Consider the following 27,540-nt stretch of genomic DNA (forward strand, 5'->3'; position numbering starts at 1 on the left):
GTTTACCAGCATTAGAAATATTTACATTATATTGTCTCAACTGGCTCATAAATAGGATAAGGTTGAGGCACCTAAACGTTATAGAGGTCAGATCTCAGAGTTCTGAAACGTGAAAATCAAAAGAGGGAACACAAGGAACATGCTGACAGGAGTTGTAATGCATGAATGGAAAACGTTGTGAGATTTGTGTGCATCATTAAAAATGCCCTGGATTTCTCATTATTTGACTGACTCTACACTTGCTGACTTACAGCTGTATAACCTGTTGGGTTCCTTTTTCAAATGATGCTTCTTATGCTACAAAGTGAGTATTGTATTTTCTGCGACGCCTTTGTAAGACGAAGTAAATCCTGTGTTCATTATTGTAGCTCCCACTGATGAAGTATGATTTGGACCACGATAGTTTAACCCTACAGGTTCTTAACAAGTTTAACATCTCCATGTTACCTCTAATCCATGTTATTTCCTTTTCACATCTTGCAAGCAGGAAGGAGTGGACTTTAGGCACTGGATTTTATTTATAGAAACGTGATTGTAATTTCTTACTGCATTTGCTCTTAGAGCCTTTTATATTAAAGGTTTTCTTTTTTATTTCAGAAGCGGAAGTGTCAGAACAATCCACAGGTATAACTCATCTTCCTCCTGAGGTAATGCTGTCAATTTTCAGTTATCTTAATCCTCAAGAATTATGTCGATGCAGTCAAGTAAGCACTAAATGGTCTCAGCTGGCAAAAACTGGATCACTTTGGAAACATCTTTACCCTGTTCATTGGGCCAGAGGTAGGTAAATGGGATGCTTAGTTTGTTTTAAAAATATTTCAATCTGTTTTTTTTTTTTTTAAGTATATACTCATAGACATTAATAAGCAAGGCCAGGGAGGGAAACTCTGAAAGGTTGACTAAAAATAGGTTTCAGAGTTAGATTATATGTCTTTGTATACATTTTTTAAAAGCTAACAATTCTGAAGTATTCATGAGTGAATTATGTGATGTGTGCAATTTCCTTTCAAATAATTAGGAAAAAATAGTTGGGGATGGAACAAAAAATAATTGGCAAAATGTTGATAATTGTTTTTTCTTAATAAATTTATTTTATTTATTTTTGGCTGCGTTGGGTCTTCGTTGCTGCTTGCGGGCTTTCTCTAGTTGTGGCAAACGGGCTACTCTTTATTGTGGTGCATGGGCTTCTCATTGCAGTGGCTTCTGTTGTTGTGGAGCATGGGCTCTAGGTGCACGGGCTTCAGTAGTTGTGGCTTGCGGGCTCTAGAGTGCAGGCTCAGTAGTTGTGCACGGGCTTAGTTGCTCCATGGCATGTGGGATCTTCCCGGACCAGGGCTCGAACCCGTGTCCCCTGCATTGGCAGGCAGATTCTTAACCACTGTGCCACCAGGGAAGCCCCGATAATTGTGAAGATAGGTGATGAGTACATAGGTGTTCATTATGCTACTTGTTTAATGCTGCTTATTCCTACTTTTGACTATATTTGTAATTTTCCATAACAAAACATTAAAAATAAAATTAATAGGTTGTCAGAACAGCTTTAAATAATTAGATGAGTATTTTAAAAATACAAAATAAATTAATTCTATAAAATTTAAAGTTGAGGCACTGTTATGTTTCCCTTTTGATAGTAGCTCAAGATAACTGAATGTATTTTTGTCTTTAGCATATTTTTTTGTGATTAATAATGCCTCATTCTATAAATTACAATTTCATATTAGTTAATTTCATTGTGGTAAGTTAGTTTTACATGTGAACAATTAAAGAAAATTTTGCTTTCATGAGCATATAATGCAGTCATGGGATAAATACAACTAATATGGCATATATTATTCTGTTACTGAATTAAACCATTTTTACTAGGTGAGTACCTCAAATTTCACATTAATTGTTTTTAGTTTTTTATAATTTGTCACTTTGACATGGAAATATATATTTTTTACATAATTAAAGTGTGAGTCTGATTTAAAAATAGTTTTATTTTTTATATCAATATGTAGCACTTTTAAATAAGCTTTTGTTAGATATATAATATTTTTTGCATGAAGCTCTTTGCAGTATTGGGTAGACTTACATGATCCAAATGATTAGAATTATTATTATTATGTGGAATAATTTTTCTTATTGTAGGATAATATATTAAGTGAAAGGTCAGATAAGGCAAGTATGGATATATCACATACTTTTTTATTAGATATATTTTTGATTATGAAGAATTACTTATTAGGTAGTAATACATAATTAGGTACTGTTTGATATAAAGATCAAATATGATAATGCTATGCTAGATTTCTGTGAAGTTAACCAGATATTAAATATGCTGCTTTTTTTATCTGTTTTTAATATGCTTAAACAAAAAGTTCCAATAAAAATGGTTGTAATTTAATTTATTTATGGTATTTGTTTCCTGTGATTCTTGATCCCAATTGATTTGACCCCCTGCAGGGGATGTTTTGAAATGCCTGTGGAGGCATTTTTGTCCCATCTTGGAGTATTACACTGGCATCCAGGGGGTAGAGGCCAGGGTTACTGCTAAACACCCTGCAATGCACAGGGAAGCACTCCACAGCAAAGAATTACCCAGCCCAGAATATCAATGGTGTTAAGGTTGAGGAGCCCTCACTTAGATGTAACGTTAGGAATTCAATAAATTAATTCTGCATTGTCTTGCACTTCACAATCATGTAATTTAATTGCAGCGTATTCTCCAGGATCTTTAAATTTATGGTTTAGCTTTACCTTAATCTTTCCCTTTTTCTGTTCCCACCTACTTCTGAATTGCTAATTCACTACTGAGCAGAAAGTCTTGCTTCCTTTTGTTTATTAGCAATTGTCTTAATGCGGGTATTCCTGGAGCCAGTGTGAAGCCACAGTAGGGAAAAAGGTTAGGTTGTTTTCAGTGATTTCTGAAGTTTCTTGTGAAGACTGTTGATAATTATTTTTCATAGTTTTTTGGTATGTCTGAAATTGAATTCTGTGCTTATTTAAATGTAATTTTTTAAACCACAATCGTTTCTAACAATAGGTGGCTCATTGTGTATGGCTCACATATTTTTTGTGTGCAGACATTTTTGTTATAAATAGGTTATTTTTTTGTAATGGTAGCCGATCTAATCTTATTTTGTTCCTTTTGGTTTTTTTGTCGAGTAGGTGACTGGTATAGTGGTCCTGCAACTGAACTTGATACTGAACCTGATGAGGAATGGGTGAAAAATAGAAAAGATGAAAGTCGTGCTTTTCAGGAGTGGGATGAAGATGCCGATATAGATGAATCTGGTAAGCTATGTCTGGAATTAAAATCGTTACATGGTGCTTTAATAATTACTGTTACATTTAACAAGTACTTAGGTGCTAGGATTTATGTATTTTGTGTTTTCTAAAAAACCTGGTGTTTTTAAGCCTACTGCTTTCTAAACTTTCATGGAATAGTAAGTGTATTTAAAATTCTGTTTAAAGTAATTTTTAAATGTGCATAGGCTTGTTTCCCATATTTTTTTTTTAACAGATTTATTTTTTTATATTTATTTTTGGCTGCGTTGGGTCTTCGTTGCTGCCCGCAGGCTTTCTCTAGTTGCAGCTAGTGGGGGCTGCTCTTCGTTGTGGTGCATGGGCTTCTCATTGTGGTGGCCTCTCTTGTTGTGGAGCACGGGCTCTAGGTGCGCGGGCTTCAATAGTTGCGGCGTGTGGGCTCAGTAGTTGTGGCTCATGGGCTCTAGAGCGCAGGCTAAGTAGTTGTGGCACACGGGCTTAGTTGCTCCACAGCATGTGGGATCTTCCCGGACCAGGGCTTGAACCTGTGTCCCCTGCATTGGCAGGCGGATTCTTAACCACTGTGCTATCAGGGAAGCCCTCCCATATGTTTTTATATTTATTTAAACGCTTTAAAAAAAATCAGAAAATTATGGCTGTTTTCCTTATCGAAATAATATACATTCATTATAGTGCTATGCAGTTTACAGTGTGTTTTTAGGGCCACTTCATTTGATCAGCTCAGTAGTATATATTGAGTCATCTGTGGCCAAGAGGAAGGAGCATAAAGCTGTTGAACCTGTTTATTAATTTGTAAACAGTCATGCCACTTGCCTCACATGGTGGTTATAGAATTAAGAAGTAATATATATGAAAATTCTTTGTAAATGGTAAGGGATTATATAAACTAGTGTAGCCATTCATTAAGCACCGTGGGAGAATTCAAGGGTGACAAAGACTTTATCCCTACCCTCAAAGAACTCACAAATGGGAGAATTTAGAATACATGATTCTTAATCAAGGTATGTATTGGAAAATGCTGTAATGAAGGTGCAGAAAGATGCTCTTTGGGAATATGGAGGAGAAAGACACAAATTCTATCTTAGATGTTACTTTAGATAATGATTAATTATTAAAAGATGATGAAAATAGTAAAAAAAAAACAAACTAATAAGATATTCTTCTACTTCGTAAAACTGAACCTGTGGGAATTTTTTATTTATAAGTTGCTCACATATAGTAAGCTGGTCTGGCAAAAGAGCTAAACTTGTGGAAAGTAAAGAATATAAATACAAAGATTATTGTTTTAGCAGCAAGTTTATTTTTATGAAACGAAGGTGCAAAACACCTTGGTATAGTTTTAAATGTTTGGAAGGTGTCATGTAAGGAGGAGGTCTATTCCAGTTAGATTCGGTGATTTGCTTATCCTGTGGCAGGCACTTTCTGGGCATGAGGTTAATAGTGAACAAAATGGGAAAAAAAAAATCCTTGGCTTTGTTTAGCTTAAAATTTGGAGGGGGAGGTAGACAGTAAAGACAGGCAAAATATATACTGTATTAGATAGTGTTAAGTGCTGTGGAGAAAAATAAAGGAAAAGCGTGCCAGGAAGAGAGGAAAGAAGTTACCATTTTCAATAGATTGAGTAGTTACGGTCCCTTGAGAAATTTGAGCAAAGACCTCAAGGAGTTAAGGTCTTTACTCAGATGTCACCTTAGGGAAGACTTGATTTATCCATTCTAAAAAATCAATTCATAATACCTGTGTTGAGTTTTAAAGGCTTTATCAAACTTAATGTGTTTATCTCAGCACTTACAGATAGACAAAGAGACTGCTGTTCTTTCATATTGAGAGGGAAAGGTTAAGGTTATAATGATGGAGCCTTTCTAAGGTAATATATGTGTTTAGCTGTTTAGTGTATCTAAGAGTAAACTTTGGATCTGTCATCTATGTTAGTGCTTTTTCAGCTTAACTGTCTTTACTAGTCTTGTAGAGAAGTTATTATTCTTCATAGGATGTTTAGTTTTCTTTTTTTTAGGATTTCACAGTAAACAGTACACATTTAGATAGAGAGAGCCAGAGAAACAAAAGAATCATTTGGAAATAAAATTGTAGTAGAATAAATAGGGTTCACTAAAAGTCACTTTTATCCCTGTATTTCACATATATGTCTAACTAAAGGAGGAATTTAGAATATTATCTGTAAACATGGAAACAGTCAAAAATTCAGAATTATTGTTTCTATTTATATTCCTTTTGTCAGCTACACTCAGTTTTGTTTTAAATGAGACTTCCTCGGCTTATCCTGTTAAACTGTTTTATGTTTGGAGACATTTGAGTTAGGTCTTCGGGTAAGCAAAAAAGCAGTGGATCCTGAGAAAGGTGATAAAATTATTAGTTCATTCTTTTTGGTGTAGTGTGTTTTTTTCCTTATATCAAATTGGAGTTTGTAGGATTTTTGTTTTTTTTTTTTTTTTACTTGTTACAGTAGTGCATCCTGTTATACACATCTAAACTCTACAGAAGTTATTAAGCAGAAAACAAAAGCCATGCTCATTTTTAATTTCTTAAAAATTCTAAGGTACTTTTCGTTGCTTGATTCATTATGACCAGCCTAACTTAATTGTTTCAAATCTCTTCTAGCTCTGTGTCCCTTTTATTGATATTTATGTAAAATAATGAATGATACTTTTTATTATTTTTATTATGGTTCATTTTCCTCTTGATATCCTATATTCTCTTGAAGAACTTACACTATTCTTCAAGTAGTCAAAGTTTTTTCCAAAATTTTTTCGGTGCCTGAAACTGGAGTTATTTTTATCTTTTCTCTGATAATTAGCTTGAGAAGAAAATTACCTTCAGCCTTGAAGCATGTTAAAAAATTCTTCTTTTCATTCCCATTTAAACCTTTTTTCTTTTTCTTTTGTCTCTTTTTAGTTGATGTCAGACCTGTTAATATAAATATTAAGTCCTGGCGAATGAGGACTTGTCCATTTAATTTGCTTTGCATATATAGGGGAGTTTAAAAGGAGAGCAAAAAGTATTTCATATTTAATTATTTGGTGATTCCTTGAGTAGCCTAATCATAATTAGTGTATCAAGTTCTTAGACTTTTGAATTCATTTTACAGAGGAGTCTGCAGAGGAATCGATTGCCATCAGCATTGCACAAATGGAAAAACGTTTACTCCATGGCTTAATTCATAATGTTCTACCGTATGTTGGTACTTCTGTAAAAACTTTAGTATTAGCGTACAGCTGTGCAGTTTCCAGCAAAATGGTATGTATAAATTAGCACTAGTTTAGGTATTAAGAAAAAGTAGCAACGATCTACATTTTGTTTGCTTATTCCTAAGTTTAATTAAAAAAAAAAACAAAACAGTTTACCCATGAGTGTACCTTCCCATGGGTAGGCATACACTGCTAATTTTCATCTTTTCTCATTTCAGTTCTCATAGTAATCTTTGTACATAGATATCATTGTCTTCATATTATAGAAAAGGAAACATAGACTGAGAGGTTAAACAGTTTATTTGGTTTCACAGATGTTAAGTGATCAAGCCCAGTTTTATATGATTCTTTATGATGTGTAAGGCATGGTAAGATGGGCAGGTGAAATTAAATCATGGTTTTATAAAAGACTATCTTGTGATATCCTACATTAGAATCTCCTTGGGTATTCCTTAAGAATGTAAATTTCCTGGGTCTAATCTTAGAATTACTAAAACAGATTTTCTGGGATTTCATCACAATATATATTTGTAAGGTAGAATTGAAGTGATTTTTACATGCAGAAAAGTGTGAGAACCACTGGTTATATTACTTACTAAAAGTTATATATTACTTACTAAAAACTATGTCTCTAACCTAACTAAATTCTGCAGATCTTCACAGTGACTTTTTTTTTCTCTTAGGTTAGGCAGATTTTAGAGCTTTGTCCTAACTTGGAACATTTGGATCTTACCCAAACTGACATTTCAGATTCTGCATTTGACAGGTTAGTTAATTTTGAATATATAAATTTAATGATTTCTTAACTATGAATCAGTAGAATTGTTCTGTAGTTTTTCATTTACATAATTACAGTTTAATCATACTATTACTTTCTACTATCAGATTTTGGTCATATTATGGTAGTAGCACCCTCCAATTCTTTGCTTTTGTCCTTAGGTCCCAGCTGATTCAAAACTTATATATGTATCATCCTGTCACCTTTATAATCTTGTACTCTGTCTAGGCTTTTGAGCCTTGCTGTGTAACCATGTAGCTTGGTACTGTGTTTTAAAGAAGTTTTCATTTTCAGTTAGGCTCCCAGTACCATTTGGCAAAGCTCCCTCTTCATAGTTATTCTAAAATTTTAACACTTTCTTCAAGCAGCCCTCAGATTTTATTTCTTTGGATGCTGCTACTTTCCTTCCTATTCTACCTCGCCCTGCTGTTTCCCACCCTAGCATTTATATCAGCATCTCTTTTCCAATTTCAGAGGGAGAAATGTATTTTTCTCTGGCTAAGGCTAATTCTCTACCAATTCCTAGAGCTTGTTCTTCTGAATCTTTCTCCTCTAATTATTATTTTCTTTCTTTCATGTCTGTAGAGCCTTTCCTCTATTGGTTATTTTTCAGGATGAAAAACAGTCTCTCCCTTCCATACCCTTCTCCTTTCCTACTCTTCTTTTGGGTTAGCAATACTCTTAGTTCCTCATTACTCTTATTGTCTTTTCATATTTCTAGCATTTAAAGTAGTGCCTGACAACAGATATTCAGTAAATGATTGATTATATTAGATTTAAAATCTTTCTTGTAGTTTCCATTTACTTACATATAATCAAATCTTTTGAAGAATTTAACAATATCCACTAATAGTTTTGTTACCTCTTAATTATAGTTGGTCTTGGCTTGGTTGCTGCCAGAGTCTTCGGCATCTTGATCTATCTGGATGTGAAAAAATCACAGATGTGGCTCTAGAGAAGATTTCTAGAGCTCTTGGAATTTTGACATCTCATCAGAGTGGCCTTTTGAAAACTTCAACAAGCAAAATTACTTCGACTACCTGGAAAAATAAAGACATTACCATGCAGTCCACCAAGCAGTATGCTTGTTTGCCCGATATAACTAACAAGGGCATCGGAGAAGAAATAGATAATGAACACCCCTGGACTAAACCTATTTCTTCTGAAAATTTCACTTCTCCTTACGTGTGGATGTTAGATGCTGAAGATTTGGCTGATATTGAAGATGCCGTAGAATGGAGACATAGAAATGTTGAAAGTCTTTGTGTAATGGAAACAGCATCCAATTTTAGTTGTTCCTCCTCCGGTTGTTACAGTAAGGATATTGTTGGACTAAGGACTAGTGTCTGTTGGCAGCAGCATTGTGCTTCTCCAGCCTTCGCGTATTGTGGTCATTCATTTTGTTGTACAGGAACAGCTTTAAGAACTATGTCAGCACTCCCGGAGTCTTCTGCATTGTGTAGAAAAGCATCAAGGACTAGATTGCTTAGGGGAACAGACTTAATTTACTCTGGGAGTGAAAAAACTGATCAAGAGACTGGGCGTGTACTTCTGTTTCTCAGTCTGTCCGGATGTTATCAGATCACAGACCATGGTCTCAGGTAAGTAATCTGTTGCAGAGTATTAGGAAATGAGCATGTTCTCATTCTCAAATGGAGTGGAAAATTTTGAATCTAAGTCATTCCTTTCAGCTGATTTATTTAACCGAAAGAGTTAACCACTTCAAAGAGTTGTCCTACTGCAAAATTTTGGAACGATAAAACTTCAGCATGAAGTTTCAGTCAGTTCAATTGCTTTGTAATGTGGAAGAACATAAATTTAAAAGTTTAATAAATACTTACAATAAATACAACACATTTTCTAAGGTGCTTTAGTGGATGTGAAGATGAATAAGATACAGTTTTTACCCTCTAGGACTCGTAACAGAGAAGAAAATATGTATACTATATTCTGTGTATTATTTGTGTACATCCTTTAAGGGATGTTGAATTAAAGATTCTATGGGGATCAAAGGAGAGAGAGAGAGACTTCTCATCCAGTTGCAGCAAATGATCAGAAAATGTTATGAAGAGGGACTTCCCTGGCAGTCCAGTGGTTAAGACTTTGCCTTCTGATGCAGGGGGTGTGGGTTCGATCTCTGGTGGGGGAGCTAAGATCCCACATGCCTCGCGGCCAAAAAACCTAAACGTAAAACAGAAGCAATATTGTAACAAATTCAATAAAGACTTTAAAAATGGTCCACATCAAAAAAAATTTTTTTAACCTTTAAAAAAAAAAAAGATAAAATGTAATGAAGAGGTGGCCCTTAATTGAACCTTGAAGATAGATGAAGGATTTTGATAGGTGGCAGAGGGAGAAGAGACCATTCCAAGCAGTAGGGATCATTTGAGCTCACAGTAAAGCACTGTTTAACTGTTGTTAGGGTATTCTGCTGTTAATGGTTGTTCTCAGCATTAATAATTGTTTGATTATCTGTGGCATGAGCCTTCAGAAATTGACTTTATGTTTTTTCTTTTACCCTGTAATAGACTTGAATTTTACTAGGGCTCCTTAATAATGGGGTGTCAGGCATGTTAAACAATGAAAATTCATCCAACATAAAGCCTATTACCTCCTCTTGTCTTTTAAGTATGATCTTTAGCAGATTAAATTGAGCTCAGTAGGGGATGTTCAAAGGAGTATTCCCGTTTGGTTGTAGAGAAGGATGTGTATTGGGGAATAGTGGGGAATAAGGCTATGACAGAGTTTGAATTCAGGGAAGAATTCATTTGGGGAATGGGGAACACAGAAACTATCTTACTTGATATTATTTGGACTGGTAGCTTATCAAAAAAGCTGCAATCTGAGTGCAGCTCAGATTTTAAAAAGTGCAACTCCTTTTAATCAGATTATCTTGAAGGAGTCTTTCTTAATCATTTAAATATTTATTGAGCATCTGTTGTGTGACTTGCCCTCTTCTAACTGCTCGGGATCCAGAATAAATGACTCAAGTTTCCTGCTTTCATAGAGTTTATAATCTAATGGTAGAAATAAGACAACAAAGATGTAATATCAGACTGAATGTTCTGAAGAAAAGTGAAATATGTCTATGGGGTAGAGAATACAGAGAATGCTCCTTCACATTTGATGGACAGGAAAGGCCTTGAAAAGAAGCATTTTTTAAAGTAGAGATTGGGATGAAGTTAGAGAGTGAATTTTCTGTGCATTTCCTGGGAGAGAAGCTAAGGAAATCGAAACTACAAATTTGATTTTTAGAGACAGCTTTCTTCTTGCATTTATTCTGTTGGTTTAAAAAGTATTTCAGTTAACTTAATAAGTTCAGCTGGTGTTCAGGTTTGAGAACAAATACAACTTGTGCAAGCATTCACCTCAACTTGGGGGAACAGAGTTGCTAGTTGGGAGTATTCTGTGTATCCTTCTGTAATAGTCATTATGTTTTATTCAGGGATGGGTAGCATGAATTTTGGCAAGTTGGTTATGGGGCTTGTTAAAAGAGCATTCACTGTAAAAATGTAGGTTGAAAATAAAAGTTTTAAACTAGATTGAAGCCGTAGGGAACATATAGTGTAGTGTGTAGTCTTCATGCAGCATTATCTGGTTTTCATAGGAATGAAATAAAATAAATTTTGGCTGTCATTGAGTAGAAGTAGCCTGTTTAAATTTTCAGCCTTCGTTGGCCCCCTCACATTGCCATTATTGTTGCGGTACAAACTATTCCTTTTCTCCTTGAATCCAAGGCAACTGCTCTTGAATCTTTTGCAGATAGCATGTATAGTTGGGTGTTACAGTTAAACATTCTCTCATTTAATCTTTCGGTTTCACAATATGCATTTAATGTAATTACTGATATGGTTAAATTTATGCCTACCATCTTACTGTTTGTTTTCCCCCTGTTTCTCTTTTCTTTATTCTTGTTTTGTCTTTTCCTGACTTGCTTTGGATTTATTAAGTATGGGTTGGCCAAAAATTTCCTTTGGTTTTTAAGTAAAAATAAAAGACATTTTTCATTTTCACCAAGAACGTTATGGAACAACATATTCACTGTTTTGTTCCACCACCTTCTGCCATTTTTGAGGCAACTTCATAATTCCATCTTCCCAAAACTTTTTATCTTTTTGAGCAAAGAACTGTTCCAGGTGCCTTTTAGTGTTCCAGGGAATTGAAATTTTTTCCATTGAGAGAATTTTGTAAAGACCGAACAAAATAATGGAAATCCGAAGGTGCAATGTCTGGTGAATACAGCAGATGAATCAGAACTTCCCAGCCAAGCTGTTAACAGTTTTTGCTTGGTCATCAAAGAAACATGGCGTTTTCTGTTGACTAATTCCGGACGCTTTTCGTTGAGTGCTGCTTTTGAGTTGGTCTAATTGGGAGCAGTACTTGTTAGAATTAACCATTTGGTTTCTGGAAGGAGCTCATAGTAGAGGACCCTGTTCCAGTCCCACCATATACACATCACCTTCTTTGGGTGAAGACCGGCCTTTGTTGTGGTTGGTGGCAGTTCATTTTGCTTGCCCCACGACCTCTTCCGTTCCACATTATTGTACAGTATCCACTTTTCATCGCCTGTCACAATTTGTTTCAAAATGGAACGTTTTTGTTACGTTTCAGTAGAGAATTGCATGCGGAAATACAGTCAAGAAGGTTTTTTTCACTTATGTGGAACCCAAACATCAGAGCGATTAACATAACCAAGCTGGTGCAGATGATTTTCAGTGCTTGATTTGGATATTTTGAGTATGTCGGCTATCTCCTGCATGGTATAACGTTGATTGTTCTCAGTGAATGTCTTCATTTGGTAGCTATCAACCTCAACTGGTCTACCTGACTGTGGAGCATCATCCAGCAAGAAATTCCAGCATGAAACTTCGCAAACCACTCACACTTTCGATCAGTCATAGCACCATCTCCATACACTGCACAAATCTTTTTTTTCATGTTTCAGTTGCATTTTCACCTTTCTTGAAATAAGAAAGCATAATATGTCGAAAATGTTGCTTTTTCTTTCAAATTTTAAGTGGCTACACAAAAATTCACTACTTTTGATAAGTTTTTTTTAAATGCATGCTGATATGACAGCTGTCACAAGACAATCTAACAAAATTGTTTCAAATGAACTTAAATATAACTAAGCCCTCCTACTAAAGCCATCTTACAGAAAATACGAACAAACTTTTTGGCCAACCCAGTACTTTTAGTATCAGTTTTATCTCTACTCTCGGTTAGTATATCATTTATTTAGTGTTTCCTTTAGGGTTTGTATGTACCTTGTAAATAAAATTGTGGTAAAATATACAAACCACAAAGGTTACCATATTAACGATTTTTTCTTAAATTTTATTTTATTTATTTTTCTAAACAGCAGGTTCTTACTAGTTATCCATTTTATACATATTGGTGTATATGTGTCAATACCAATCTCCCAGTTCATCACACCACCACCACCCCCCTCGCCACTTTCCCCCCTTGGTGTCCATGTTTGATCGCTACATCTGTGTCACTATTTCTGCCCTGAAAACCGGTTTATCTGTATCATTTTTCTAGGTTCCACATATATGTGTTAATATTCGATATTTGTTTTTCTCTTTCTGACTTACATCACTCTCTATGACAGTCTCTGGAAACATCCACGTCTCTACAAATGACCCAGTTTTGTTCCTTTTTATGGCTGAGTAATATTCCATTGTATATATATACCACATCTTCTTTATCCATTGGTCTGTCGATGGGCATTTAGGTTGCTTCCATGTCCTGGCTATTTTAAATAGTGCTGCAATGAACATTGTGGTACATGACTCTTTTTGAATTACGGTTTTCTCAGGGTATATGCCCAGTAGTGGGATTGCTGGGTCGTTTGGTAATTCTATTTTTAGTTTTTTAAGGAACCTCCATACTGTTCTCCATAGTGGCTGTATCAATTTACATTCCCACCAACAGTGCAAGAGGGTTCCCTTTTCTCCACGCCGTCTCCAGCATTTGTTGTTTGTAGATTTTCCAGTGATTCCCATTCTAACTGGTGTGAGGTGATACCTCACTGTAGTTTTGATTTGCATTTCTCCAATAATTAGTGATGTTGAGCAGCTTTTCATGTGCTTCTTGGCCATTTGTATGTCTTCTTTGGAGAAATGTGTATTTAGGTCTTCTGCCCATTTTTGGATTGGGTTGTTTGTTTGTTTAATATTGAGCTCATGAGCTGTTTATATATTTTGGAGATTAATCCTTTGTTGATTTGTTTGCCAGTATTTTCTCCCATTCTGAGGGTTGCCTTTTCGTCTTGTTTGTAGTTTCCTTTGCTTTGCAAAAGCTTTTAAGTTTCATTAGATCCCATTTGTTTATTTTTGTTTTTATTTCCATTACTCTAGGAGGTGGATCAAAAAAATATCTTGCTGTGATTTATGTCAAAGTGTGTTCTTCCTGTGTTTTCCTCTAAGAGTTTTATAGTGTCTGGTCTTACATTTTGGTCTCTAATCCATTTTGAGTTTATTTTTGTGTATGGTGTTAGGGAGTGTTCTCATTTCATTCTTTTACATGTAGCTGTCCAGTTTTCCCAGCACCACTTATTGAAGAGACTGTCTTTTCTCCATTGTATATCCTTGCCACCTTTGTCATAGATTAGTTGACCATAGGTGCGTGGGTTTATCTCTGGGCTTTCTATCCTGTTCCATTGATCTGTATTTCTGTTTTTGTGCCAGTATCATATTGTCTTGATTACTGTAGCTTTGTAGTATAGTCTGAAGTCAGGGAGTCTGATTCCTCTAGCTCCGTTTTTTTCCCTCAAGACTGCTTTGGTTATTCAGGGTCTTTTGTGTCTCCATACAAATTTAAAAATTTTTTGTTCTAGTTCCATAAAAAATGCCATTGGTAATTTGATAGGGATTGCATTGAATCTGTAGATTTCTTTGGGTAGTATAGTCATTTTCACAATATTGATTCTTCCAATCCAAGAACATGGTACATCTCTCCATCTGTTGGTATGATCTTTAATTTCTTTCATCAGTGTTTTATAGTTTTCTGCATATAGGCCTTTTGTCTCCCTAGGTAGGTTTATTCCTAGGTATTTTATTCTTTTTGTTGCAGTGGTAAATGGGAGTGTTTCCTTAATTTCTCTTTCAGATCTTTCATCATTAGTGTATAGGAATGCAAGAGATTTCTGTGCATTAATTTTGTATCCTGCAACTTTACCAGATTCATTGATTAGCTCTGGTAGTTTTCTGGTGGCATCTTTAGGATTCTCTATGTATAGTATCATGGCATCTGCAGACAGTGACAGTTTTACTTCTTCTTTTCCAATTTGTCTTCCTTTTATTTCTTTTTCTTCTCTGATTGCCCTGGCTAGGACTTCCAAAGCTATGTTGAATGATACTGGTGAGAGTGGACATCCTTTTCTTGTTCCTGATCTTAGAGGAAGTGCTTTCAGTTTTTCACCATTGAGAACAATGTTTGCTATGGGTTTGTCGTATATGGCCTTTATTATGTTGAGGTAAGTTCCCTCTGTGCCCACTTTCTGGAGAGTTTTTATCATAAATGGGTGTTGAATTTTGTTAAAAGCTTTTTCTGCATCTATTGAGATGATCATATGCTTTTTCTTCTTCAGTTTGTTAATACGGTGTATCACATGGATTGACTTGCGTATATTGAAGAATCCTTGCATCCCTGGGATAAGTCCCACTTGATCATGGTGTATGATCCTTTTAATGTGTTGTTGGATTCTGTTTGCTAGTATTTTGTTGAGGATTTTTGCATCTATATTCATTAGTGATATATTTCTGTAATTTGCTTTTTTTGCCGGGTAGAGTAATCTTGGTTGTAGGTTCTTCCCGTTCATCTCTTTAAGTGTATCATGCCACTCCCTTCTGGCTTGTGGAGTTTCTGCTGAGAAATCAGCTGTTAACCTTATGGGAGTTCCCTTGTATGTTATTTGTAGTTTTTCCCTTGCTGCTTTCAGTAATTTTTCTTTGTCTTTAATTTTTTCCAATTTCTTTTCTATGTGTCTTGTCATGTTTCTCCTTGGGTTTATCCTGCCTGGGAGTCTCTGTGCTTCCTGGACTTGGGTGGCTAGTTCCTGTCCCATGTTAGGGAAGTTTTCGACTATAATCTCTTCATATATTTTCTCGGGTCCTTTCTCTCTCTCTTCTTCTGGGACCCCTATAATGTGAATGTTGTTGCATTTATTAATGTTGTCCCAGTGGTCTCTTAGTCTGTCTTCATTTCTTTTCATTCTTTTTTCTTTCTTCTGTTCCATGGCAGTTAATTCCACCATTCTGTCTTCCAGGTCACTTATCTGTTCTTCTGCCTCAGTTATTCTGGTATTGGTTCTTTCTCGTTTATTTTTTATTTCAGTTATTGTATTGTTCATATCTGTTTGTTTGTTCTTTAATTCTTATAGGTCTTTGTTAAACATTTCTTGCATCCTCTCGATCTTTGCCTCCATTCTTTTTCCGAGGTCCTGGATCATCTTCACTATCATTATTCTGAATTCTTTTCAGGAAGGTTGCCTATCTCCACTTCATTTAGTTGTTTTTCTGGGGATTTATCTTGTTCCTTCATCTGGTACGTAGCTCTCTGCCTTTTCATCTTGTCTGTCTTTCTGTGAATGTGGTTTTTGTTCCACAGGCTGCAGGATTGTAGTGCTTCTGCTGTCTGCCCTCTGGTGGATGAGGCTATCTAAGAGGGTTTTGCAAGTTTCCTGATGGGAGGGACTGGTGGTGGGTAGAACTGGCTGTTGCTGTGGTGGGGAGATCTCAGTAAAACTTTAATCTGGTTGTCTGCTGATGGGTGGGGCTGGGTTCCCTCCCTGTTGTTTGTTTGGCCTGAGGCGACCCAACACTGGAGCCTGTTGGGGCTCTTTGGTGGGTCTGAAGGCGGACTCTGGGAGGGCTCATGCCAAGGAGTACTTCCCAGAACTTCTGCTGCCAGTGTCCTTGTCCTCACGGTGAGACACAGCCACCCCCCGCCTCTGCCGGAGACCCTCCAGCACTAGCAGGTAGGTCTAGTTCAGTCTCCTATGGGGTCACTGCTCCTTCCCCTGGGTCCTGATACGCACAGTATTTTGTGTGTGGCCTTCAAGAGTGGGGCCTCCTTCCCCCGGTGCTGTTGAAGTCCTGCAATCAAATCCCAGTAGCCTTCTAAGTCTGGTTCTCTGGGAATTCCTCCTCCTGTTGCTGGACCCCGAGGTTGGGAAGCCTGACGTGGGGCTCAGAACCTTCACTCCAGTGGGTGGACTTCTGTGGTATAAGTGTTCTCCAGTTTGTGAGTCACCCACCCAGCAGTTACGGGATTTGATTTGATTGTGATTGCACCCCTCCTACCATCTCATTGTGGCTTCTCCTTTGTCTTTGCATGTGGGGTGTCTTTTTTGGTGAGTTCCAGTGTCTTTCTGTCAGTGATTTTCAGCAGTTAGTTGTGATTCCGGTGCTCTCGCGAGGGGGAGTGAGAGCACGTCCTTCTACTCCGCCATCTTGAACCAGTCCTTCCATTTTAATGATTTTTAAGTGTACAACTCAGTGGCATTCTGAGTTCACAATGTTGTATAACATTGCAAATATTTCCAAAACTTTTTCAGCACTCACAACAGAAAGTGTAACTATCAAGCAGTAACTGCTTACTCTTCCAACCCTCCCAGGCTCCCTACTGTTTTACTTTCTGTCTCTATGTATTTGCATCATTTATACAACATAGATACATCATGTAAGTGGAAACATACAATACTTGTGCTCTCTGTCTGGCTTATTTCACTTAGCATAATGTATTCAAGGTTCATTCATGTTGTAGAATGTATCAGAACTTCATTCCTTATTATAGCTGAATAATACTCTGTATTTATATACCACATTTTGTTTATCTGTTTGTCATTGATGTCATCATCGATGGGCACTTGGATTGTTCTCCCTTTTAGCTGTTGTGAATAATGCTGCTGTGAATATTGGCATACAAGTATTTGAGTCCTTGTTGTCATTTTTTTTTAAATTTCTTTTAGCAGTGTTTTGCAGTTTTCAGTGTACAAGTCTTTTGCCTTAGTTAATTCTTAAGTATTTTAATTTTTTGATGCTATTTTAAGTGGAATTTTCTTAATTTCTTTTTCAGATTGTTCATTGCTAGCGTATAGAAATATAACCGATTTTTTAAAAATTAATTTATGTATTTTTGGCTGTGTTGGGTCTTCGTTGCTGCACGTGGGCTTTGTCTAGTTGTGGAGAGCAGAGGCTACTCTTCGTTGCATTGCACGGGCTTCTCACTGTAGTGGCATTTCTTGTTGCTGAGCACGGGCTTCAGTAGTTGCGGTGCACAGGCTTAGTTGCTCTGCGGCATGTGGGATCTTCCCAGACCAGGGTTTGATCCCGTGTCCCCTGCTTTGGCAGGCGGATTCTTAACCACTGCACAACCAGGGAAGCCCCTAACTGATTTTTGAATGTGGATTTTGTATCCTGCTACTCTTCCACATTTGTTTTTTAGCTCTTAATACAGTTTTTTTGGTGTGAATTCTTTAGAGTTTTCTATGTATAAGATCATGTCATCTACAAACAGAGATTATTTTACTTCTCCCTTTCCAACTTAGATGCCTTAAAATAATTTTTTTTTCTGGTTTAATTGCTCTGGCTAGAATTTCCAGTACTGTATTAAATGGAAGCATCCATAGTGGGCATCCTTATCTTGTTTCTAATCTTAGGGGAAGAGCTTTCAGTCTTTCATCATTGACTGTGTTAGCTGTGTGTTTTCCATATATGGCTTTTCTTATGTTGAGGAAGTTCTCTTCTAGTCCTAGTTTACTGAGTACTTTTATCATAAAAGTGTATTTGATTTTGTCACATGCTCTTTCTCCATCAGTTGAGATGATCATGTATTTTTTTCTCCTTCATTCTATTAGTGTGGTATGTTAATTTGATTGAGAACCACCCTTGCATCCCTGGGATAAAACTCACTTGGTCGTGGTGTGTAATCTGTCTAATATGCTCCTGGATTCAGTTTGCTCGTGTTTGTTGTGGATTTTTGCATCCATATTTGTAAGGGACATTTGGCCTGTAGTTTTCTTTTCTTGTGCCTTTGTCTAGCTTTGGTATCAGGGTAATAATACTGGCCTCATAGAATGAGTAGGAAGTCTTCCTCCTCTTCAGTGTTTTTTAAGAGTTTGAGAAGGATTGTTACTTCTCTAAATGTTTAGTGGAATTCACCAGTGAGGCATCTGATTTTGATTTCTTAGTTGGGAAGCTTTGATTACTAATTCAGTCTCCTTACTTGTTGTAGGTGTATTCTGATTTTCTGTTTGTTTGTTTGTTTTTTTCCTTGAGTCAGTTTTGCTACTTTTTGTGTTTCAAGGGGAGTTGTCCACTTCATCTAGGTTATACAATTTGTTGATATACAGTTGTTCATGGTACTGTTTTATAATCCTTTCTATTTCTGTAAAATCGGTAGTAATGTCCTAACTTTCTTTTCTAATATTTATTTATTTATTTTTGGCTGTGTTGGGTCTTCCTTGCTGCGCATGGGCTTTCTCTAGAGTAGAGAAGAGTAGCGGGGGCTACTCTTTGTTGCGGTGCGCGAGCTTCTCATTGCAGTGGCTTCTCTTGTTGCAGAGCATGGGCTCTAGGCATGTGGGCTTCAGTAGTTGTGGCTTGCGGGCTTTAGGGTGCAGGCTCAGTAGTCGTGGCACACGGGCTTAGTTGCTCCGTGGCATATGGGATCTTCCCGGACCAGGGCTCGAACCCATGTCCCCTGCATTGGCAGGCGGATTCTTAATCACTGTGCCACCAGGGAAGTCCCCTAATGTTCATTTCTTACATTGGTAATTTGAGTCCTCTTTTTTTCTTAGTTATACTAACTAAATGTCAATTTTTGATGATCTTTTCAAAGAAACAAAGTTATACTTTCTATGAGTTCAACCTTTTAAAATTTATTAAGCCTTTTTTTGTGGCCAAACGTGATCTGAGTATTCCATGTGCACTTGAGAAGAATGTGTATTCTGCTGTTTTTAGCTGGAATGTTCTCTTTATGTTTGGTAGGACTAATCTGTTAATAGTGTAGTTCAAGTTCTCTATTTCCCTCTTGATCTTCTGTCCACTTGTTCTATCCATTATTGAAATTGGGCTATTGTATTTCTGACTGTTTTTGTAGGACTTTTCATTTTTCCCTTTAGTTCTATCAATTTTGTATCATATATTTTGGGGCTCTGTTGTTAAGTGTGTATATGTTCTCAGTTTTTTTTAATCTCGGTGGAGTACACCTTTTACCAATATATAATATCCTAATACCCTTTGCCTTTTGTAAACATTTAAAAATTTAAAGTCTTTTTTGTTTCGCAGTATTATAGTCACTCTTGCTTTGTTTTTAATTACCTTGTTTTTTTGGCCTCACTATGTGGCATGCAGAATCTTAGTTCCCTGACCAGGGATTGAACCCGTGCCCCCTGCAGTGGAAGCCTGGAGTCTTAACCACTTGACTGCCAGGGAACTCCCCCCTTTTGGTTACTTTTTGCTTGGAGTATCTTTTCTCATGCGTTTACTTTTAACCTCTTAGTGTTTTTGCATCTAAAGTGAGGTCTCTAATAAAGAGTATATAGATGGATCATGTTTTTAAAATTCTGAAGTTTTAAAATTTTTAATATAGTCTGTTAATCTCTGCCTTTCAGGAGGAGAATTTGATGGATTCATTTTTAAAGTAATTACTGATAAAGGAGACTTTACTTATGCCATTTATCTGTTTCTTTTCCTTATGTTTTACATGCTTTTGTTCCTCATTTTCTCAGTGACTTCCTCTTTTTATGTTTTGTTTTGTTGTAATATACCATTTGATTCCCTTTTTCTCCATTTTCTTTGTTTTTTAAAGTTATTTTTTTAGTTGTTACCTTAGGGATACAATTAACATCTTGATCTTAAAACAACCTAGTTTGACAACCAGCTTAGTTTCAAACATGTACAAATACTCCACTCTTGACATCTCTGTCTCATCTCCTTTATATTGTTATTGGTACAGGTTACATCTTTATACATTGTGTGCCCTTTAACGTAGATTTATAATTTATAACGTAGATTTATAAAAGAACAGTAAAAGCATTTTTACTGTTTTATGCTTTTGTGTATGCATTTTTAACTAATTGCTTTCTACCTTCAAACAGTATTATACCACTTCACATAGAATGTAAGAATCTTAAAACAGTAATCGCCTGTTCCCCTCCCCATTCTTTGTGCTGTTTTTGTTATATATTTTATTTCTATATATGTTTTAAACCCCATAATACATTGTTAATATTTTTCCTTTAAACAATTGTCTTTTTTTTTTTTTTTTTTGGCCATGAGGCATGTGGGATCTTAACTCCCCGACCAGGGATCGAACCCGTACCCCCTGCATTAGAAGGTGAAGTCTTAACCACTGGACTGCCAGGGAAGTCCCAAACAATTGTCTTTTAGAAAAAATAAACAAAGAAGTCTTATTTCACCTTTTTTGCCATTCTTCATTCTTTTGTACAGTTTCATGTTTCCATTTGGTATTGTTTTTCTTTTGCCTGCAGAGTTCTCTGTAGTTTTTTGTACTGTTAAGTCTTTTGTCAGTAAACTCTCAGTTCTTGTCTGAAAAACTCTTTATTTCACCTTCATTTTAGAAAGATTTTCACTGTGTATAGAATTCTAAGTTGGTAGTTTTGTTTTAGCACTTTTAAGATGTTACATTGTCTTTCAGCTTGCATCATTTATGAGAATTGTATTAAATTTTTATCTTTGTTCTTCCGTATATTATGTGTGTTTTTTCTTCAGCTGCTTTAAAATTTTATTTCTGCTTTTAATGCAGTTTGCATATGGTATGCCTTGGTGTGGTTATCTTCATTGTTATCTTGCTTGGGGTTAATTGAGATTCTTGGATATGTTATTCCTAGCTTTCATAAAATTGAAAAACAAAATTCAGCCATTATTTGCTCAAGTACTTTTTCTCTCCTTCCTATTCTCTTACCCGTGCTTCTTGCTGGGACTTCCATGTATGTCAGACTTCTTGATACTGTACTATAGGTCACTTTAGTGTAATAGTTCCCTGGACTGTCATGACAAAGTACCACAAGCTAGGTGGTTAGAATGATAGAAATTTATTCTCTTAAGAGTTCTGGAGATTAGAGTTCTATAATCAGGGTGTTGGCCAAACCATGTTCCCTTTGAAACCTTTAAGGGAGCATCCTTTCTTAACTCTTGAAACCTCTCATAGACCAAGGTGTTGCTTGGCTTGTGGCACTATAACCCCAATCTCTGCCTCAGTCTTCACACGGCCATCTCCTTTTTGTGTCTGTATATCTGTGCGTTGTCACATGGCATTATCCGTGTGTGTGTGTGTGTGTCTAAATATCCCTCTTCTTATGAGGACATAAGTCATATTGGATTAAGGCCCACCCTAATGACCTGATCTTAACTTAATTAAATCTGCAAAGACCATATTTCCAACTAAAGTCACATTTATGATACTGAGGGTTAAGACTTCAACATATCTTTTTTTGATGGGGGTGGGAGGGGACACAATTCAACCCATAACACCAGGGCTTTTTTTTTCCTTACTGTTTTTGTTCTTTTTTCTCTTGGTGCTTCATTTTGGTTAATCTGGTTGTTCTTCAAGTCCACTAATTTTTGCAATGTCTAATCACTGCTAATCTCATTCAGTGTATTTTTTATTTCAGATATTGTATTTTTCATCTCTAGAAGTTTGATTTGGTACACTCGTGATCCTCCCTGATATATACATATACACACACATCAATAATGTATGTAAATATATTAAAACATAAAAAAATACTAATATATAGACATGTTTTTTGTTTCATTATGTTCATATTTTCTTTTAAATCCTTGAGCATATTTAAAATATGAAATCTGTTTTAAAGTCATTATCTACTAATTTCATCATCTTTATCATTTATTGGTCTGTTTCTATTGATTCTTTTTTTCTGATTCTTTGAGTGTTTAGTAGTTTTTGATTGGATACCAGATAATGTGAATTATACATTGTTGAATTCTGGATTTTGTTCTAATCTTTTAAAGATTAATACTTTGGATCACTCCCTGGTCTGTATTATTTCTGTAACTTGTATATATTTCTAAAACTTTTTTTCTTATTGCATGCATTATTAATACTTTGTTTAAATGTTTCTTTATTTGTTTGAGAGCAAAGAATGTATTTTGCATTTTACTGTGTAGGCCTGTGCCTGACATACTTGGGTATTGGTGATAAAAAGTAGACTAGAGTGATCTTTCTAGTATGCATTTCTTATTACTTGTTATTACTCCTTTAAGCGTTTCAGTGAGTCTTATTGCCCTTTGGTTAAAGTTCAGATTCTTGGCCCTTGCTTGCCTCTGTAGTTTATATCTTGTTACCTTCTTTAAATCTCTTCCTTTTACTTCCTCACATCTTCACCTCTGCCAAAAAAAAGACAGCAAGTAGGTAAACATAAACATAACACACAAACACACAAAACCATCCTTTCTTTAACCATACTCAGCTATTTTCGTTTCCTCCAGGTATACAGGCATACCTTGTTTCATTGTACTTTGCTTTATTGTGCTTTTCAGATAATTGCGTCTTATACAAATTGAAGGTTTGTGGCAACCTTGTATTGAGCAGGTCTGTCAGTCCTATTTTTCTAACGGTATTTGCTTGCTTCACGTTTTTGTGTCACACTTTAATTCTTCAATATTTCAAACTTCCATTATTATTATATTTGTTATGGTGATCTGTGATCAGTGATCTCTGATGATACTACTGTAATTGTTTTGGAGTGCCACAAACCATATAGGATGGCAAACTTAATCGATAAATACTGTGTGTGTTCTGACTGCTTCAGCTGGCTGTTCCCCCATCTATCTCCATCTTCTTCTGCCACCCTATTTCCTGAGACACAACAGTATTGAAATTAGGCCAATTAATAACCCTACAGTGGCCTCTAAGTATTCAAGTAAAATGAGTCACACATCTCTCACTTTAAATCAAAATCTAGAAATGATTACACTTAGTGAGGAAGGCACGTCAAAAGCCAAGCAAGATAGGCTGAAAGCTAGGTCTTTTGCACCAAACAGTTAGCCAGGCTGTACAAGCAAAGGAGAAGTTCTTGAAGGAAATTAAAAGTGCTACTCTATTGAACACATGAATGATAAGAAAGCGAAACAGCCTTTTTGCTGATAAGGAGAAAGTTTTAGTGGTCTGGATAGAAGATCAAACTAGCCACAGTATTCTTTTAAGCCAAAGCCTAATTCACAGCAAGACCCTAACTCTCTTCAGTTCTGTGAAGGCTGAGGTGAGGAAGCTGCAGAAGAAAAGTTGGAAGCGAGCAGAGGTTGGTTCATGAGATTTAAGGAAAGAAGCCATAACATAAAAGTGCAAGGTGAGTACAGAGGAGAAGTCAGTGCCTGGCTTCAAAGGACAGGCTGACTCTTCTGTTAGGGGTTAATGCAGCTGGTGGCTTCGTTGAAGCCATTGCTTATTTACCATTCTGAAAATCCTAGGGCCCTTAAGAATGATGCTAAATCTACTCTGCTTGTGCTCTGTAAATGAAACCACAAAGCCTGGATGACAGCACATCTGTTTACAACATGATTTACTGACTTTTTAAGCCCACTGTTGAGACCTACTGCTTAGGAAGAAAAAGGTTCCTTTCAAAATACTGCTCAGAGATAATGTACCTGCTCACCCAAGAGCTCTGATGGAGATGTACCATGAGATTAATGTTTTTTGTTGTTGTTTGTTTTATAAATTTATTTATTTTTTGCTGTGTTGGGTCTTCGTTGCTGTGCACGGGCTTTCTGTAGTTGTGGCGAGCAGGGGCTACTCTTCGTTGCAGTGCGCGGGCTTTTCGTTTCAGTGGCTTCTCTTGTCTCAGAGCATAGGCTGTAGGCGTGCGGGCTTCAGTAGTTGGGGCACGTGGGCTCAGTAGCTGGCTCGTGGGCTCTAGAGCGCAGGCTCAGTAGTTGTGGTGCACGGGCTTACTTGCTTCATGACATGTGGGATCTTCCCGGACCAGGGATCGAACCCGTGTCCCCTGCATTGGCAGGCGATTCTTAACCACTGTGCCACCAGGGAAGTCCCTGAGATTAATGTTGTTTTCATGCCTGCTAACACAACATCCATTTTGCAGCCCATTGATCCAGGAGGCATTTCAACTTTCAAGTCTTACTATTTAAGAAATATATTTTGTAAGGCTATGTAGCTGCCTTAGGTAGTGATTCCTCTGAGCTAGGCAAAGTAAATTGAAAATCTTCTTGAAAGGATTCACCATTCTAGATGTGATGAAGAACATTTGTGATTCTTGGGAACATATCAAAATATCAACATTAACAGGATTTTAGAAGAAATTGATTACAACCCTCATGAATGACTTTGAGGGGTTCAAGACTTCACTGGAGGAAGTAACTGCAGGTTAGAAATAGCAAGAGAACTAGAATTAAAAGTAGAGTATGAAAATGTGACTGAATTATATCCGTGATAAAACTTTAATGGATAAGGAGTTGTTTCTTATGGATGAACAAAGAAAGTGGTTTCTTCCGATGGAATCTACTCCTGGTGAAAATGCTGTGAAGACTGTTGAAGTGGCAACAAAAGATTTAGAATATTACATAAACTTAATTGTTAAAGCAGTGGCAGGGTTTGAAAGTAATTGACTCCAATTTTGAAAGAATTAGGGTAAAATACTACAGAGCAATCATTCGTGGAAGGAAGAGTCAGTCAATGCAGCAAAAAAAACTTCATTGTTGTCTTATCTTAAGAAACCGCCACGGCCACCCCAGCCTTCAACCACCACCTCGATCAGTCAGCAGCCGTCAACATGGAGGCAAGACCCTCCACCAGCAAAAAGATTATGACTTGCTGCTGAAGGCTCAGATGATACAATAAGTATTTTTAGCAATTAGCAATAAAATAAAGTATTTTAAATTAAGGTATGCATATAGTTTTTTAGACATACTGCTATTGCATACTTAATAGACTACAGTATAATGTAAACCTAACTTTTTTATATGCACCAGAAAACCAAAAAAATTGTGTGGCTTGCTTTATTGTGATATTCGCTTTATTGTGGTGGTCTGGAACTCAACCTGCAATATCTCTGAGGTATGCCTGTACTGTATTTCTCTGTCTTCATACATTTGCATTTGCTGTCTCTCTAACAAACGTTTATTGGCTAACTTCTGTTCATTTCTGCCTCCATTCCAGTTTAAACGTCACTTTTTAAGGGAAACCGTTTGTGACCCCTGTCCCCCACCCTCCACCAAGGCCCTTAAATACGTTCCCAGGAGAGCATTCATCATATGATATTATAACTGTTTGTTTACTTTTGTCTTGTTTGATATCCCACTAGACTCAGTGAATGCATATACAGTTTGCTCAAGTGTATTTGTGATATAAAGTTTTACATTCCATGCAGTCTGTCCTCAGTGTACTGAAAATTTGTAAGTTTTAGAACATGTAGCAGTTTCTGCATTGAGATACCTTCTGAGATCTTTTAGACCACTTTTTAGAAGCTGTTTTATTTTTTATTCTGAGCTATTCAACTTTATAGGAAAAAAAGAATCAATAAACTTTAAACAATAGTCTTCCTTTAAAGATGTCTATTTGTAATTACTGTGGCCCAGTCAAGCCACTGAAGTTCTGAACTGCCACTGTTACTAATTTAAACTGTAGGAATGGATCAGGGAATCTATGATTTAAGAAAAAGTCAGTCTTTTTCAGTCAAAATATAAGGAGAAGTATGCATTTAAATCTCTCATGTGTATTGGGGTCTTGATAAGCTCTTTTTGATAGGCCAGGTTTTTCTTGTAAACATGCAATGACAAAACATTAAAATGTATGTACTGATCTTTGTCCATCAGTGCCTGTCACTGAATATATAAATATTTCCATAGTTTATTCTAATCTCAGTAGTTTACATACTTTTACTTACCTTTACTTCCTAATTTCCATGTATCTGCATAATCATGCTATTTGTTTTTTTACTAAATTTATTGTATTATTAGTTTTTGGATAGTGCTGTCAAGATAGACTGTCTCTAGTTTTCCCAGTTTTTGCTGTTCTATAGAGAAAATTGATGTTCTCAGTTTTGCTCTTGATATTTTTCAGCTCTGCCATTGTCATTTCAGTCAATTTCTCATTTTATTCTTTTTATGTAAATTGTTTTTTAAAATTCTTCTAGGGTATGCCATGAAAAGCAATGTTTTCATTTTTACTGAAATGAAATTCACATTAAATTCATTCTTTTAAAGGGTACAAATCAGTGGTTTTAGTATACTTATAAGGTTGGCAACCATTACCACTATCAAATTAGAAACATTTTCATTAAACCAAAAAGAAACCATTTACTCATGAGCAGTCATTCTTCATTCCTCTTTGCCCCCAGCCCCTGGTAGCCACTAATTTACTTTGTCTGTCTATTCTGCTTATTTTGGACATTTCATATAAGTGGAATTACATAGTATGTGGTCTTTTGTGTATGATTTTTTTCACTTAGCACAGTATTTTCAAGGTTCATGCATGCTGTGGCATGTATCAGTTCTTTATGGCTACATGATATTTATACTAAATTTTGTTTATCCACTCATTGATTAGTGGACATTTGGATTGTTTCCACTTTTTGGATATTATGAATAATGCTGCTGTGAACATTTGTTTGCAAGTTTTTCTGTGAACATATGTTTTCACTTCTCTTGGGTATATGCTGATTCTTTAACTCTTTGAGGAACTGCCAAACTGTTTAGTAATTTTCTTGATAATTTTTACTTAGTTTAGTAGGAGAGTGAAGATGACAATTCCAGGATTCATTACTTCCTTCCTGTAAGAATTGAGTTACTGTAATGTTCTTATAAAGAACATTTCATAGACTTGTTTATTGAATGTCTTCAGAAATGTCTCTGTTAAATGTATCCTGCCTAAGGATGAAGTTAGTTGTCGTGTTTTATAGAGATACTTTAATTTTTCATTACCAGATTGAAAGGTCTGTTAATAGTCCATTGGGCCATAGGAATACATAAGTTTTCATAGATTTTACAATACATTTTAATTGTTAATATATTCTAATTGTTGAATTGCTTCTCTTACAGGGTTTTGACTCTGGGAGGAGGGCTACCTTATTTGGAGCACCTTAATCTCTCTGGTTGTCTTACTGTAACTGGTGCAGGCCTGCAGGATTTGGTTTCAGCATGTCCTTCTCTAAATGATGAATACTTTTACTACTGTGACAACATTAACGGTAATGCCTTTTAACAATGGGATAATTTTGGAGGAGTTGATTTAAAAATTTTTAACAGTTCTGAAAATTCTTAGGGTTTCTATTTTGTTTTC

General features: G+C 36.1%; 1 protein-coding gene across 1 annotated transcript in view; it reads left to right on the forward strand.

Moving 5' to 3' along the window:
• The window catches only part of FBXL5 (F-box and leucine rich repeat protein 5), a 50,471-nt gene that overhangs the window by 15,213 nt on the left and 7,718 nt on the right, over positions 1-27,540 (forward strand). Inside the window, exons 5-10 of the mRNA XM_029235324.1 lie at positions 598-780; positions 3,151-3,276; positions 6,377-6,525; positions 7,160-7,242; positions 8,130-8,855; positions 27,300-27,448. Of these exons, the coding sequence (XP_029091157.1) occupies positions 598-780; positions 3,151-3,276; positions 6,377-6,525; positions 7,160-7,242; positions 8,130-8,855; positions 27,300-27,448 (1,416 nt within the window). The remainder of the gene's footprint in view (positions 1-597; positions 781-3,150; positions 3,277-6,376; positions 6,526-7,159; positions 7,243-8,129; positions 8,856-27,299; positions 27,449-27,540) is intronic.

Source organism: Monodon monoceros, unplaced genomic scaffold (assembly GCF_005190385.1).
Source record: "Monodon monoceros isolate NGI ecotype Baffin Bay Population unplaced genomic scaffold, NGI_Narwhal_1 Super_Scaffold_20, whole genome shotgun sequence".
NCBI lineage: Eukaryota > Metazoa > Chordata > Mammalia > Artiodactyla > Monodontidae > Monodon > Monodon monoceros.